Here is a 17,291-nt window from a genome sequence, read left to right on the forward strand (position 1 = left end):
AGATAGGAACACAATGAGTGGTCACCTCTCTTTGGAGAACAAGGCTAAATAGGCAACAGTGTGGCATGGAGTCTACAGTAGCTATTAGATAAGCCTATTGGCTGCAGAAAACAGTCAAATCCTTGCAGGATTTATTTCTGTTGTTCATAATTTGCTGAAAGTAAACAGACACACACACACACACGTGCTAAATTGCAACTAGGACATGGTCCAGCAAAAAGTGGGAATAAGCAGAATAGCAGCTTTAATTAAAAGTTGGTCACAGTTTCCATATTTGTAAACAAATTAGAACAAGCCCATAATCCTACAGTACATTTTAAATGCATTCTTATGCAAACAGTGCATTAGTTAAAAGTAACAGTTTATGTAAATTTGCCATCTCCAGATCAAATCACAATTCAGATTAAAAATCACCATTTATTCAAAGTGCATTTACCAGAAGCCTCAATACACTTGACAGAAAAATAAATACAAATGAAGCCATAAAAATGTGATGCATCCAGAGTCTCCTCTAGTAGATACACAACTCAAAAGATCCATTCTTTACATCAGGGATGGGCAACTCCACTCCTCCTGGGCCTGATCGGCCTCACACTTTTTCTCCATCCCTAGCAAACACAGCTGACTAATCAAATCGCATTCTAAACCGAATATCATGATTCAGTGTTTATTGGAGTCAGGTGTGTTAGCTGGGGCAAAACTGTGACACTGATCAGGCCCTCGAGGACTGGAATTGCCCACCCCTGCTTTACATGGACATTTGGAGAAGCTAGAGAAGGATTCCCTTCCCCTCATAGATTTCTCTCAAAAGCAGCAACACGGTATCCTCAGAATCCCTGAAACACACAAGAAAACATGAGATACTGCAGAAAGCTAAAGAAAACATGTAAGCTTGTTCAATACAGCATGAGTCAGAGTCAACACTAGCTCAGTTGTTATTACCAGTAGCAGAGATGGCTCTGGATGGCAAACAGATACTCATTGAAGCTCTCTAGGGGTTTCTCTTGAAGGACGTAATCAAACCGACGTCCACCATTCAACATTCCAAAACTGATATTCTTCATCTCTGTAGGTGAGACGGTACCGTTTTGGGCCCTACTACCTGGAAAAGAGTATTGATGGAACATTCCGCTAACACAGTTCAAATGTTATTGTCTCCTTTTTGTCTTTAGGACAGCTGTTTTTAGTCAAGACTTTCGTGTCTTTAACTTAATTTGTAATTGTTGTGCAGTATGTGTGTTTATAGTTTTGTTTAACATTGTGTTAGTGTATGTAAGTTGTTTTGTCTGAAACATTTTTCCCCCTGCTGCTATTGGACCAGGTCTCTCTTGGAAAAGAGATGTTATCTCAATGAGAAAAACCTGTATTAATAAAAGGTCAAATAAAAAATAAAGGGACATTTGGTTGCAGGCAGTGGTGACATGATAATACTCATAGTACATACAAAAACATGTCACACAAAGGACAAATTACACCGAAAAAATAATAATATAACATTAAGTTGCTTTGGTAGAGCATGGCGCTTGTAACGCCAGGGTAGTGGGTTCGATTCCTGGGACCAATGGGACCAATGTATGCACACATGACTGTAAGTCGCTTTGGATAAAAGCGTCTGCTAAATGGCATATATTATTATTATATTATTTAAAGGCCTACCTGTTTAGTAATGCTGTAATTACTAGAGTAACAACAGTGGAATTTGTTTTAGGGAATATGAAGAATAAAGTAATGCATGTATGGAAAACCATTGCACATGGTTCCTAATAAATGAGTGAATAAATTAATGAGCGAACTAAAGTAATAAATAAATGAGACCAGTCTCTCACCTTCTGACTCCTGATGTGGCAGTGCAGCTGTGGTGGCCACTGGGGGCAGTGTGTTGACTGGTAGAGTGGTGAGGTTTTGCCACACATCACGCAGAGTACTGATGGAGAGCAGCAGATCTGAGCTGACTCGCTTCAAGCTGTCTTTCAGCTCTGGGGGACACAATGTCAACACAGGGTCACTGCATGGGAGTACAAGGTGAATAAAAGTTTCCACACGCTCATTGGATAGCAACGATGTAGGTCAGTGTTTTAAATGATCAGGCAGGTCAGAGCTTTAGTAATGCTGGCTTAGGGTCTTAACAAAAAGCTCATGACATGTGGGGCTACCATATCTTGAAATGTTTCTGTAATGTTCAGATCAAAGCTTCACGCCTCAGGTCTCACCGAGATGCATCCTCTTCCTGCCCTTGTGATGTGGTATTAGCATTGGGGGCAGGTCCACCCCTGGAGTCACCACCATGGGCTCAATCCTGAAGGCCACCGGGTCAAACTGCAAGGAGGAAAAACACATTGTCAGGTCATTATGAATATTCATTGACTTTAGCTCCAATAAGCATTTTTACTAACATATGATCCATAAACATACTGGATGGAAGATGTTGTAGAAGCTCTTGCAGGTGGGGAGGCTGTATTTGGGGTCGATCCTCTTCAGGCCGCGCACCGTTAGGAACATCCCTATAGGAGAACCCAAGGCAAAGAAGGCCTGTGGCTGGAAGGCCAGCTGAGGGTACACAATGGACACCTGGGCAGGAAGGGCAGGGGTACATGATTAATACTAATTCAGTATGCTCCAGGTATAAATTCTGATATATTTCTTCACTTTCTGGAACTAAGCATGGATATCAAAACTCACCAACATTTTAACATTTTATATAATTCATTTAGATTTTCAGTTGTAATAACTGCATCAAGACATTCTATTAAATATATTCTCTTTAATCCATAATTTGGCTAAGAGTGCTGTTTTTGTGTTGTTTGTTGTTTAAATCATCTGTTCACTGGGTTTTGTACACAAAATAATGTATACTTTTTAGCCAGTAATTCTGAAAGTTGTGCTCACCATAAGAGGTCCCCAAAAATTGTGTACTACTTCACAAATGTGCAGATATGTGCACCATGGCATTGCTCTCTCTCGCTCCACTGTATGTGCATGTGTACATGTTACAGTATGCAGTCACTGTTGTTGTTTGTTTACCTGGCCAATGCCAATGTCAAAGTACTTGTAATCCACTGGGCTGGTGGAGGGGGCGTCTGAGAGGAGCGTTGGTTGTTCTTGGACCTGGGAATACACACCTGGAACGCCAGGAACTGGCTGGGACATTCCTGTCCTAGATTGCTGCTTCTGGGCCGAAGGATGGATGTATAGATTAGATAGCTCCAATAACAATCTAAACCATATAACTTCATCAGGCTGCTGGTTCAAGCTTTGCAGCCCATTTACAAACAGTTATGATGGAATATCGTCAGGGTTAAGACTACAGACGGATAGGAAGCTACGTACAATAGATCCAATAGACTGGAATGTCAGATCAAAGAAGCTTGGGGAAAATTTCACATGATGGCTATGTTTGACAATGAATGGTACCATTTGGAAGTGGATAGGATTTCATACCTCTCTCCATCTCTTCAACAAGCACATGATCTTCTTGCGAGGCCCCAAGGGTATTCCCAAGTCCTTCAAGTCTGTCTCCGAACAGAGAGTCTAGTCAATAGACAGAGGACACACACAGTTAGAAAGTCACACACACACACACACACACACACACACACACACACACACACACACACACACACACACACACACACACACACACACACACACACACACACACACACACACACACACACACACACACACACACACACACACACACACACACACACACACACACACACACACACACACACACACACACACTTACCAGTGATTCTAAGTCCATTTGCTCCTTTGTAAGCATTTGGAAGAACTTGCCCAATCCGAAATTCCTAAGTGTTTCCTCAAAGCTCTCAAAGTTAATGGAGGTTGCTTTACTTGGGCTGCTGACGCTACTCTGAAGCAGAAGACATATAGGCTCAACATTGAGCTAATCAGAATAAAAATGCTGGTGGTTGTGGCCATGGCCAAAATGTAGCTGTACATTTTGTCAGTTGCCTACTACTTACTATCTTTTCATCTGTGTTATGTATTTCTTGATTTGTCAGAAGGTCAAAGAGGATCAGAGAACCTAGAAAAGTCATATTAATAAAGAATATGAATTACTATAATGGTTATTAATACTACACTCCTAGAAAAAAAGGTACTATCTGGAACTAAAAAGGGTTATTCAGCTCTCCCCATAGGAGAACCCTTTGAAGAACCCTTTTTGGTTCCAGGTAGAACTCTTTACAGAGGGTTCTACACATATCCCAAAAGAGTTCTACCTGGTAACCAAAAAGGGTTCCCCTATGGGGACAGCTGAAGAGTGCAGTTTTTCCTAATAAAGTCAGAAGAAAAGGTTAGGAGAGGTCTATGAGGTACTGACCCAGACTGTGTCCAGTCAGTGACACTGCACCAGTGAATTGTGGGTGGCGCTGAAGGAATATGTGGTGGAGGCGGTTGATCTCTGAGGCCACGGTGTCTATGATGGTCTTGCAGTAGGTGGGGCTGTTGTAGAAGAACAGGTCCAGCACCGTGCCGTTGCTGAACTGACGCAGACGACTGATGCTGGGCAGTGTGATCCTCTGGATATCCCTGTTGGTAAGAGGAGGTTAAGAATGATTGTATTAGTGTGTGTGTTTGTGTGCGTGCCATTCTTTTGTGTGAGAAACCAGAAAACCCAGATAACAGACGATTTAAACAACAAACAACACAAAAACAGCACTCAAAGCCAAATGATGGAACAGTCCAAGGCCTTACTCATCCACCCCAGTGGCGTCCCCATGCAGCACCCGGTGCCAGTTGATTGGAATGAACTCCACGCGGCCCATGTGGGTGCCATCTTGGCTCTGCTTGAAGTGACTGCTCAGCAGGCTGAGTGAAGCATCGCGGAAATCATTCACTACAGGCGGTAGAGAGTGCTTTAGTATGTTTATGATATGCTTTGGCATGTTGGTACAGTTAACTGGTAGGCCTTTTGTTTCAAGTAATATGGTCATCTTAACCTATCACGTCTGCATTAATCAATGTATGGGAATGTCTGTGAGAAAAAAATGAATTGTGAAAAAGGGAAAAAGCAGAGTGCAGGTAAAGTTTTAGAGGTAGGGGTCAAAGGTTATACACACCACATTCAACGACCCCACGCAGCTGGATGTCACAGGCCGGTCCAACGCCATGTACCATGAAGACAAGGTGGTCGACTTGGTAAGGCTCTCCTGAATGACCAACAACATAAATAGGGTCTACTGTGTAAGGAATTGTAATTTGGTGTCATGTAAATACCAACGTACACATGGTCCAATGCATTGGATGCTCCACAACTTGAGTAAACTCTGTAAACAATGCAATATCCATTGTTCAGGCCAATTCCCAGTACTGTTTGCATGAAACACAAATAGAAGTACAGTACAGGTGTGACAACCTCACACAGAGGTGTAGAAATCAAAGCCCATTGTGAAGATGTAGGCCTATATATTTGTGGGCTTTACCTTCAGGTATCTCTATTGAAATACCATCCAGCCCCCTTTTGACAGTCCTGGGTCGACTTTGCTCAGAGGCAGAGGGGAAGCTTATCCAGTACTTCGAGGGGATTGTCTGTTGCTGTGTCATAAGCTAATGGAGACAGAGCAAGGAATAGAAACTTTGTTGCATTTTATTTCACAGTCCAATATTTGCATCTCTACAGACAAACCATGCAGGTACTAGTGACAGTAAGATAATGTCACTAAGATATACTGTGCTTCTGTACATATCAGTTATGGATGGGAGAGGGGGTCATACCATACGGCTGTGCAACACCACCGTTTCTCCAGTGGGGAATTCTAACTTCCTCGTCCAGTCATTCAGCGTCACTGATATCATGTAAGCCTCCTGTGAATACAGTGATGCAAATGTAACAGACCCTGGTCTCCTGCACTCCAGGCATTAGCCCCGGGAGGTAACATAAGTATTGGGTTATGTGGTTGACCAAGGTTCAAACCCGGTCAGTCATACTGTATATGTTATTGACAATATTACCAAGCTTTGATTGACAGATTAACAAGGTCATTACCAATCCGCAGTATACCCCTTTCAGACGGTAGAAAGAAGTAAATACTGGGCCCGCAAAACTATGGTACAAAGATAAACACCAAGGTATCAAGGTAGATATTGTATCAATTTGTAATGATTGGCATTTGTGTGTGTCCGATATGGCACCTATATAGTGCACTTCTATTGTCCAGGCCCTGTATACTATATAGGGAACACGTTGTCGTTTCAGACTGTGTCCTACCTCCAGAATGAGACTGGTGTGCTCTGGGTAAGGGGTGTAGGAGATATCCTTGTCTCCTTTGTGGAACCAGGAGCAGCGCCTGACCTCCGAGGGGGGCTGCTCCCAGTACACCGCGTAACGCCGCCTCTCCTTCAGCCTCACATCGAAACGCCTACCCTCTGTGGCTACCACAATCTCCTCCACCCCACGGGTCTCCCCTGTTAGGAGCAAACCCACAATTATGATATGGTTATAGTCATCTTTATCATTGCTATTATCATCAGGGATCACTCATTACATCCCATGTCTGATTGAACAGCACAGTCCAAATTAACAAAACCATAACACTCCACATTACAGCAAAAGTTGTAATTCCATAGTATGGTAACAAGTTATAATTAATAACAATGAAAACATTACTTGCCTAGATAGTCCTTAATTTCAGTGTAACTATATTCTTGTTTCGGGGTAATACATCCCACATAATATGGTGCTATAGTGCGAAGGGGCAACAATAAAATAACTATTTGTATTATTTGTAAAAGTAAGATGAATTGTCTCATGCCATGTTTGTGTGCCTCTTCCAGCCTTGGTGAGTCCTCCCTGCTGAAAGGAAACCAGGAGTCTTTACAGTCCACCTGCTGCTCGCAGTGGAACCAATGGTGCTCCACCGGCTCATATACACCTTCTATCATACCGCTCACGGCAGCTAGATAAGAGAAGCTAGGAAAAAGTGGAAGTGAATAGAAGAGAACAGAATTCTTAGATTTCCTCTATAGGGAACATTCATATGTGTCGTCTGCTTTTAAATCAAATAAATATAGAAAGAGATAAAGAGAGAAGCTCACCTACTGTCTGGCTACTGTATGAGGATGGAGGGGTAATTTGAGAGGCTCGGGTTGATCACCCAGGCAGCTTTAACGGACCACCTGGGAGGCACAAACAGCATTTCTAATATTTACACATTCATCTGATGCTAAGTTTCAGGGAAGATATCATTGTTTTAGATGCTAGCTAAGAGCTGGCAATTGGATATTTTGTATCCTTGAAATACAAGAAACATAGCAAGCACATGTTTCTGTCCTATCCGTGGATAGACGGTGCTGAGTAAAAACATACCATCTCTTAACAGACTGGGAATGTTTGCTAGGAGTGAATATCGTGAATTCCTCTCATACTATTGAAACTCACATTCTTTAAAAGTAGAGAGCTGGCATCAGAAATAGCTACATACCTTCAATGTACAGCTAATGTTATAGTATGGGACTCCATCAAATATGGCGGTTCCTCCTGAGTGGATCTCTCTGTTGAAAGTTTCAAATAGACGTCCTTGGAATATATCCAAATCCAAAAGCATTTAGATATTGTTGAAGGCAACAACAAAAACAGCACAGTTTGTTAAGTTTTCCAACAAGGGGGAATGTCCTCTGATTGACTTCACACTTTGCAAGCTTGTCTCAACACTCATGTGTTCTGAATGACTTCACTGGTTTAGTGACTCAGAGTGGGATCAAAGGTCAATTCCAATCACGATGAAGAGGTGTGGGGAAATAGCAACACAACAGTAGGCCTGGAGGCTATAATCACAGAAGAGAGAAAGTACCCAAATCTCTCTAACAATTGTGTTTTAACTCATTAATAATAATTTGCTAATTTGGTTCCAAGCCTAGAGTGGGGAATGGAAACACATGCAAAGTTTTACATGACTATCGCTTTATCACATAAAGATAAGCATTAATGTCCGTCTTTGACACTTTAACTTCAGTCAGTCCACATCTACACGGTAGTCAAATCTAAATCAGATGTACAACACACATGTTGGAGTAAAGTGTAAAAGGTGCTTGCCAACTGAATGGTCCTGGTCATTTCAGACAAGGGGTCAGTGGGTTCTGCTTTCCATTAATCATCTCTTACATAGGACAATGTTCCACCTGTGTGGCATACTGTGCATAGACATGGAATCACCAGATTAGAAACATTGATATTATTTAGCATCTAGAAATGCAACCCTGTCTTTACCTCTTGCAATAGACTGCACAGATTAAGTTAGGAGAGTGGACTACTTGTTGTTGATGGTTAGGGGTGAGACCATAAAGTCTTTGTTGACTTGCAGTCTCTCCCCTCCTATAGACAACTTAAGGCAATAAACAATTTCACAAATTATTGACATTTTGAAGAACTAAGATAAGTTTGCTTTTACATGAAAAGCTCATATCTACTTACTGATAGCCCATATACATGTCTAAGAGAATGTTTATGTTTGTGCTTTTCTTTTAAACATCCTGAAAAGCCGACACGGAGTTGTCTGGTCTCTTCAACCAACGCCGCATCAATAACATTGTAATTCCCAATTAATACATACGAAACTAAATATCATACTGTAATGAAACAGCAGGGAGCAGGTCTCGAACCCTCGAACTTTGAGCCCGAGTTCCGGCGCGCTATCCACTGTGCCGCAAAAGCAGAGTCGATTTCCGCGCTTATAAAGCCAGGGTCGTTACACTACTCCCTCCTTTCAAAGAGCGCGTCCTCGCACTAGATTGCGACCCTACGTTTTACAGGAACGCGCTCACCGGCCAAGCACACGCACTGTCGTGGATGCAAGTATACCCTTGATCATGACTCTCGGTTCCATTACATTACACATAAGAGTAATTGGAAGAAGACGTAGCTTTTGAGATAGGGGTATCTGTTGCTGACAATTGATTTATGCCATAGAATGAGTTGGTGTTTCTATACTGTGAGGTACCATGGAGATAAGAGCCTTGACTTAGGGTCCAAACTCTGTACAATAAGAACAGTCTTCATAGCAAATGCTGTCTGGCTGGAGGATACTCATTTCTCAAATATCAAGTCTCCCCTGTGACCCATTCCACACATCTGTTTATCATGTAGACTAAGGGAGTGTGTCTTTGCCACATAAAATATCTTTGTATTCTTTGTGTCTGGGCCCTCAACCCAACAGTCAATAGTGTTGTGTCAACCAGGCATCGTTATTGCAGAGCACTCACATCATTAATTTGTGTGTGTGGCGTGAACTGCTTTCCTTATTAATAAGGTTTGCATAAAGTAATATCCTGATTGGTGATTGATCCTGTCTCTACTCATTATTGATTAGAATTTCCACGTTTTGTTGGAACAAAAATCTCAAATTTGGACTCATCAGACCAAAGGACAGATTTCCACCGGTCTAATGTCCATTGCTCGTGTTTCTTGTCCCAGGCAAGTCTCTTCTTATTATTGGTGTTCTTCGGGAGTTGTTTCTTTGCAACAATTTTACCATGAATGGCTGATTCACACAGTCTGCTCTGAAAAGTTGATGTTGAGATGTCTGTTACTTGAAATCTGTGAAGCATTTATTTGGGCGGCACTTAATTGTCGATTTCTGGGGCTGGGAACTCGAATGAACTTATCCTTTGCAGCAGAGGTAACTCTGGGTCTTCCTTTCCTGTGGCGGTCCTCATGAGAACCAGTTTCATCATTGCGCTTGATGGTTTTTGCGACCGCACTTGAAGAAATGTTCAAATTTCAAAAACAATTCCGGATTGACTGACCTTCATGTCTTAAAGTAATAGAGGACTAACATTTCTCTTTGCTTATTCTTTCCATAATATCGACTTGGTCTTTTACCAAATCTTCTGTAACCCCCCTCTACCTGGTCACACGACTAGCAACACCCACCCATAGCATGCACTCCAGCAGGTATATTGCACTGGTCATCCCCAAAGCCAACACTTCCTTTGGCCGCCTTTCCTTCCAGTTATCTGCTGCCAATGACAGGAACGAATTGCAAAAATCTCTGAAGCTGGAGTATGATTTTTCCCTCTCTAACTTTGTTATTACTTACCCTCTTGCTCTTTTGCACCCCAGTATCTCTACTTACACATCATCATCTGCACATATATTACTCCAGTATTAATGCTAAATTGTAAATATTTTTGCCTCTATATCCTATTTATTGCCTACCTCCCTACTCTGCTACATTTGCATGCACTATACATAGATCTTTCTATTTTTTTTATTTTGTGTTATTGACTGTACATTTGTTTGTGTAACTCTGTGTTGTTGATTTTGTCGCACTGCTATGCTTTATCTTGGCCAGGTCGCAGTTGTAAATGAGAACCTGTTCTCAACTTGCCTACCTGGTCAAATGAAGGTGAAATAAAAAAAAATACAAAAATAAACAACACAACTGATTGGCTCAAACACATAAAGAAGGAAAGAAATTCCACAAATTAACTTTTAACAAGGCACACCTGTTAATTGAAATGCATTCCAGGTGACTACCTCATGAAGCTGGTTGAGAGAATACCAAGAGTTTAACACTTTAACACTTTGATTTAACACTTATTTGGTTACTACATGATATCATGTGTTATTTCATAGTTTTGATGTCTTCACTATTATTCTACAATGTAGAAAACAGTTTAAAAAATGAAGAAAAACCCTGGAATTACTAGGTGTGTCAAATGTTTTTGACTGATACTGTAGATACAGTTGAAGTCGGAAGTTTACATACACTTCGGTTGGAGCCATTAAAACTTGTTTTTCCACCACTCCACAAATGTCTTGTTAACAAACTATAGTTTTGGTAAGTTGGTTAGGACATCTACTTTGTGCATGTGTAACAGTATAACTTTAGTCTGTCCCCTCGCCCATACCCGGGCTCAAACCAGGGACCCTCTGCACACATCAACAACTGACACCCATGAAGCATCATTACCCATAGCTCATTGGTACTACGTTCATCTGTACAAACAATAGTACACAAGTATAAACACCATGGGACCACGCAGCCGTCATACCGCTCAGGAAGGAGATGCGTTCTGTCTCCTACGTGCTTCTACACCTGCATTGCTTGCTGTTTGGGGTTTTAGGCCGGGTTTCTGTACAGCACTGAAGTACGAAGGGCTATATAAAAATACATTTGATTTAATTTGATCCTAGAGATGAAAGTACTTTGGTGCGAAAAGTGCAAATCAATTCCAGAACAACAGCAAAGGACCTTGTGAAGATGTTGGAGGAAACCGGTACAAAAGTATCTATATCCACATTAAAACGAGTCCTATATAGACATAACATGAAAGGCAGCTCAGCAAGGAAGAAGCCAATGCTCCAAACCTGCCATAAAATAGCCAGACTACATTTTGCAACTGCACAAACGCAGTCAGGAAGTTACAGCTTGGTAGCAAATGGGTCTTTCAAATGGACAATGACCCCAAGCATTCTTCCAAAGTTGTGTCAAAATGGCTTAAGGACAAAAAAGTCACGGTATTGGAGTGGCCATCACAAAGCCCTGACCTCAATCCCATAGAAAATGTGTGTGCAGAACTGAAGAAGTGTGTGCGAGCAAGGAGGCCTACAAACCTGACTCAGTTACACCAGCTCTGTCAGGAGGAATGGGCAAAAATTCACCCAACTTATTGTGGGAAGGCTGTGGAAGGCTACCCACAACGTATGACCCAAGTTAAACAATTTAAAGGCAATGCTACCAAATATTAATTGAGTGTATGTAAACTTCTGACCCCCTGGAAATGTGATGAAAGAAATAAAAGCTGAAATAAATCATTCTGAGCCACCATTTGCTGCAAGTCGCTTGGGGCTTTTCCGAGATGGCATAGCAGTTCAGATGTCTTTTGTCCTCGTCTTGTCGTGTCCTGTATATATATATATTTACAACTTTTTTCACATACATTTTATTTTTATTTTCATCAACTCTTCAAAACACTCTCCTGCAACCCGCCTCACCAATTTATATTTATAAATAAGTATTATTTACCTCAAATCTGCAATCCTCCAAGAAGCTAGCCAGAAGCTAGCCAGAAACTCCAAGAAGCTAGCCAGAAACTAGCCAGAAGCTAGCCAGAAGCTAGCCCAGAAGCTAATCCAGTAGCTAATCAGAAGCTAGTTCAGAAGCTAGTTAGCTTCTTTACTGGCAAATTGTTAGTATTCAGCTAACCACGGTTTGTGGTCATCAGCTATCCTTTAGCTCGAAAATCTATCGCCAGTTTTGTACGGCGCAGCGCGGCTCGGAACGGAACATACCGGACCTTTTTTTTCTCTCCATGTCCCTGGATTTCAACTGCTCTCTGGACATTCATACCCGGATGACTATCTGCTTTCGTCGATTCTGGAGCAAACATCAATTACTCCGGAGCTAGCCAGCTCTGTCAATCACTCCTGAGCTCCGTCAATCACTCCTGGGCTGCAGTCAACAATCCGGACCCGTTTTACTGCCTACGCGGAGCCCCACCGGGCCTTCACAACTGGACTGCTGACGTTATCTACCCGAAGGAGATCCGGCTGGCTCCTCCGTCGCGACGTTACCTGAACGCCCATCTGCGGCCTGCGAACCGTTAGCTGTCTTACCGGCTGCTCTCAGAATAGACAATCGGACAATTTATTTATTTTTATTATTATTATGTCTCTTCTTGGGCCTCTATAACTATATCTATTGTTTTTATTTTTTTGTTGTTGTTGTGTGATTTGGATTAATCCCCTCTACCACACGGAACTCCACTAATCTACTGACGGAACGCAAGAGGTGGCTAACAACAGACCTCCATCCTATGCTAGCTTGCTACCGGTGTCCTGGCTAGCTGTCTAAATCGCCGTGACCCCCAACCAACCTCTCCACTCACCGGACCCTTTTGATCACTCGACTAAGGATGCCTCTCCTTAATGTCAATATGTCTTGTCCATTGCTGTTCTGGTTAGTGTTTATTGGCTTATTTCACTGTAGAGTCTCTAGTCCTGCTCACTATACCTTATCCAACTTATTAGTTCCACCACCCACACATGCAATGACATCTCCTGGTTTCAATGATGTTTCTAGAGACAATATCTCTCTCTTCATCACTCAATACCTAGGTTTACCTCCACTGTATTCACATCCTACCATACCTTTGTCTGTACATTATACCTTGATGCTATTTTATCGCCCCCAGAAACCTCATTTTACTCTCTGTTCCAGACGTTCTAGACGACCAATTCTCATTGCTTTTAGCCGCACCCTTATTCTTCTCCTCCTATGTTCCTCTGGCGATGTAGAGGTGAATCCAGGCCCTGCAGTGCCTAGCTCCACTCCTATTCCCCAGACGCTCTCTTTTGATTACTTCTGTAACCGTAATAGCCATGCATGTTAACATTAGAAGCCTCCTCCCTAAGTTTGTTCTATTCACTGCTTTAGCACACTCTGCCAACCCGGATGTTCTAGCTGTGTCTGAATCCTGGCTTAGGAAGACCACCAAAAATTCAGACATTTTAATTCCAAACTACAACATTTTCAGACAAGATAGAACTGCCAAAGGGGGCGGTGTTGCAATCTACTGCAAAGCTAGCCTGCAGAGTTCTGTCCTACTATCCAGGTCTGTACCCAAACAATTTGAACTTCTACTTTTAAAAATCCACCTCTCTAAAAACAAGTCTCTCACCGTTGCCGCCGTTGCTATAGACCACCCTCTGCCCCCAGCTGTGCTCTGGACACCATATGTGAACTGATTGCCCCCCATCTATCTTCAGAGCTCATGCTGCTAGGCGACCTAAACTGGAACATGCTCAACACCCCAGCCATCCTACAATCTAAACTTGATGCCCTCAATCTCACACAAATGATCAATGAACCTACCTGGTACCCCCCCAAAGCCTTAAACACGGGCACCCTCATAGATATCATCCTAACCAACTTCCCCTCTAAATACACCTCTGCTGTCTTCAACCAAGATCTCAGCGATCACTGCCTCATTGCCTGCATCCGTAATGGGTCAGCGGTCAAACGACCTCCACTCATCACTGTAAAACGCGCCCTGAAACACTTCAGCGAGCAGGCCTTTCTAATCGGCCTGGCCGGGGTATCTTGGAAGGATATTGATCTCATCCCGTCAGTAGAGGATGCCTGGATATTTTTTTAAATGCCTTCCTAACCATCTTAAATAAACAAGCCCCATTCAAGAAATTTAGAACCAGGAACAGATATAGCCCTTGGTTCTCCCCAGACCTGACTGCCCTTAACCAACACAAAAACATCCTGTGGCGTTCTGCATTAGCATCGAACAGCCCCCGTGATATGCAGCTGTTCAGGGAAGCTAGAAACCGTTATACACAGGCAGTTAGAAAAGCCAAGGCTAGCTTTTTCAAGCAGAAATTTGCTTCCTGCAACACTAACTCAAAAAAGTTCTGGGACACTGTAAAGTCCATGGAGAATAAGAACACCTCCTCCCAGCTGCCCACTGCACTGAAGTTAGGAAACACTGTCACCACTGATAAATCCACCATAATTGAGAATTTCAAAAAGCATTTTTCTACGGCTGGCCATGCTTTCCACCTGGCTACTCCTACCCCGGTCAACAGCACTGCACCCCCAACAGCAACTCGCCCAAGCCTTCCCCATTTCTCCTTCTCCCAAATCTATTCAGCTGATGTACTGAAAGAGCTGAAAAATCTGGACCGCTACAAATCAGCCGGGCTAGATAATCTGGACCCTTTCTTTCTAAAATGATCTGCCGAAATTGTTGCCACCCCTATTACTAGCCTGTTCAACCTCTCTTTCGTGTCGTCTGAGATTCCCAAAGATTGGAAAGCAGCTGCGGTCATCCCCCTCTTCAAAGGGGGGGACACTCTTGACCCAAACTGCTACAGACCTATATCTATCCTACCATGCCTTTCTAAGGTTTTCGAAAGCCAAGTCAACAAACAGATTACCGACCATTTCGAATCTCACCATACCTTCTCTGCTATGCAATCTGGTTTCAGAGATGGTCATGGGTGCACCTCAGCCACGCTCAAGGTCCTAAACGATATCTTAACCGCCATCGATAAGAAACATTACTGTGCAGCCGTATTCATTGATCTGGCCTAGGCTTTCGACTCTGTCAATCACCACATCCTCATCGGCAGACTCGACAGCCTTGGTTTCTCAAATGATTGCCTCGCCTGGTTCACCAACTACTTCTCTGATAGAGTTTAGTGTGTCAAATCGGAGGGTCTGCTGTCCGGACCTCTGGCAGTCTCTATGGGGGTGCCACAGGGTTCAATTCTTGGACCGACTCTTCTCTGTATACATCAATTAGGTCGCTCTTGCTGCTGGTGAGTCTCTGATCCACCTCTACGCAGACGACACCATTCTGTATACTTCCGGCCCTTCTTTGGACACTGTGTTAACAACCCTCCAGGCAAGCTTCAATGCCATACAACTCTCCTTCCGTGGCCTCCAATTGCTCTTAAATACAAGTAAAACTAAATGCATGCTCTTCAACCGATCGCTACCTGCACCTACCCGCCTGTCCAACATCACTACTCTGGACGGCTCTGACTTAGAATACGTGGACAACTACAAATACTTAGGTGTCTGGTTAGACTGTAAACTCTCCTTCCAGACCCATATCAAACATCTCCAATCCAAAGTTAAATCTAGAATTGGCTTCCTATTTCGCAACAAAGCATCCTTCACTCATGCTGCCAAACATACCCTTGTAAAACTGACCATCCTACCAATCCTCGACTTTGGCGATGTCATTTACAAAATAGCCTCCAATACCCTACTCAACAAATTGGATGCAGTCTATCACAGTGCAATCCGTTTTGTCACCAAAGCCCCATATACTAACCACCATTGGGACCTGTACGTTCTCGTTGGCTGGCCCTCGCTTCATACTCGTCGCCAAACCCACTGGCTCCATGTCATCTACAAGACCCTGCTAGGTAAAGTCCCCCCTTATCTCAGCTCGCTGGTCACCATAGCATCTCCCACCTGTAGCACAAGCTCCAGCAGGTATATCTCTCTAGTCACCCCCAAAACCAAATCTTTCTTTGGCCGCCTCTCCTTCCAGTTCTCTGCTGCCAATGACTGGAACGAGCTACAAAAATCTCTGAAACTGGAAACACTTATCTCCCTCACTAGCTTTAAGCACCAACTGTCAGAGCATCTTACAGATTACTGCACCTGTACATAGCCCACCTATAATTTAGCCCAAACAACTACCTCTTTCCCAACTGTATTTAATTAATTTATTTATTTTGCTCCTTTGCACCCCATTATTTTTATTTCTACTTTGCACATTCTTCCATTGCAAAACTACCATTCCAGTGTTTTACTTGCTATATTGTATTTACTTTGCCACCATGGCCTTTTTTGCCTTTACCTCCCTTCTCACCTCATTTGCTCACATTGTATATAGACTTGTTTATACTGTATTATTGACTGTATGTTTGTTTTTACTCCATGTGTAACTCTGTGTCGTTGTATCTGTCGAACTGCTTTGCTTTATCTTGGCCAGGTCGCAATTGTAAATGAGAACTTGTTCTCAACTTGCCTACCTGGTTAAATAAAGGTGAAATAAATAAAAAAATTCTCTCTACTATTATTCTGACATTACACATTCTTAAAATAAAGTGGTGATCCTAACTGACCTAAGACAGGGAATTTTTACTTGGATTAAATGTCAGGAATTGTGAAAAGTTTAAATGTATTTGGCTAAGGTGTATGTAAACTTCCCGACTTCAACTGTAGATATATTTATACATAAATATATGGCTGCGGATATGTATTACTCTATATTTTGTTTTGTATTATGTTAGCTATAACAGGAAACGTTATGTTGTTGTGTTATAAAATGCTTTTATATCTACAGTTTATCTACAGTTTTCATTGAGCACCAGTGCACCTAGAAAAAATAAGGATTTAAACTTGTATTTCTACTTTTCATTGTGCTCCTAAATTTCTTTGTTGAGTGCCTACATTTTTTTTATCGTAGGTACTCCTTGTTTAATTTTTTTAAAATATATATTTTTAAAGTAAAAAGTCAACGTAGAGCCCTGTTTTGGTTGTCTACTTCTTATTGGTTATGCATGTTTAATTTATTTTGATGTTTTATTCCAATATATTCATTAGTATATTTGGATACATTTGCATTTACAATGCCAATCTGACAATATTGGACTAATAATTGACATGTTTTTGTTCGGGATCCTATGTATTGTCCAAAAGGCCCAACTGTGCCACTCTCCCATCCACGGAATGCATTCGCTACCTATCAGATGTCTCTAACTACACTGCCCTACAATCACACGCTCCCAGGCT

General features: G+C 42.3%; 1 protein-coding gene across 3 annotated transcripts; it reads right to left on the reverse strand.

Annotated features, from left to right (window-relative positions):
• Positions 1 to 218: 218 nt before the first annotated feature.
• LOC124003744 (phospholipase DDHD2-like) lies at positions 219 to 7,687 on the reverse strand. 3 transcript variants are annotated; one of them, XM_046312289.1, is made up of 18 exons: positions 7,449 to 7,687; positions 7,067 to 7,143; positions 6,780 to 6,937; positions 6,236 to 6,432; positions 5,743 to 5,832; positions 5,451 to 5,574; positions 5,088 to 5,177; positions 4,723 to 4,864; positions 4,349 to 4,557; positions 3,990 to 4,051; positions 3,749 to 3,877; positions 3,439 to 3,528; positions 3,022 to 3,168; positions 2,413 to 2,568; positions 2,211 to 2,316; positions 1,827 to 1,976; positions 943 to 1,102; positions 219 to 836 (listed from the first exon to the last, which is right to left on the reverse strand). In XM_046312289.1, the coding sequence occupies exons 3-18, from the start codon at positions 6,907 to 6,909 to the stop codon at positions 770 to 772; spliced, it is 2,049 nt and encodes a 682-aa protein (XP_046168245.1). In that variant the 5' UTR covers positions 6,910 to 6,937; positions 7,067 to 7,143; positions 7,449 to 7,687; the 3' UTR covers positions 219 to 769. The 3 variants fall into 3 exon arrangements, with proteins under 3 accessions (XP_046168245.1, XP_046168246.1, XP_046168244.1); XM_046312290.1 differs by having other exon boundaries at positions 3,022 to 3,165; positions 7,063 to 7,143; XM_046312288.1 differs by having other exon boundaries at positions 7,063 to 7,143.
• Between the last annotated feature and the right edge of the window lie 9,604 nt (positions 7,688 to 17,291).

Source organism: Oncorhynchus gorbuscha, linkage group LG18 (genome assembly GCF_021184085.1).
Source record: "Oncorhynchus gorbuscha isolate QuinsamMale2020 ecotype Even-year linkage group LG18, OgorEven_v1.0, whole genome shotgun sequence".
Classification (NCBI taxonomy): domain Eukaryota; kingdom Metazoa; phylum Chordata; class Actinopteri; order Salmoniformes; family Salmonidae; genus Oncorhynchus; species Oncorhynchus gorbuscha.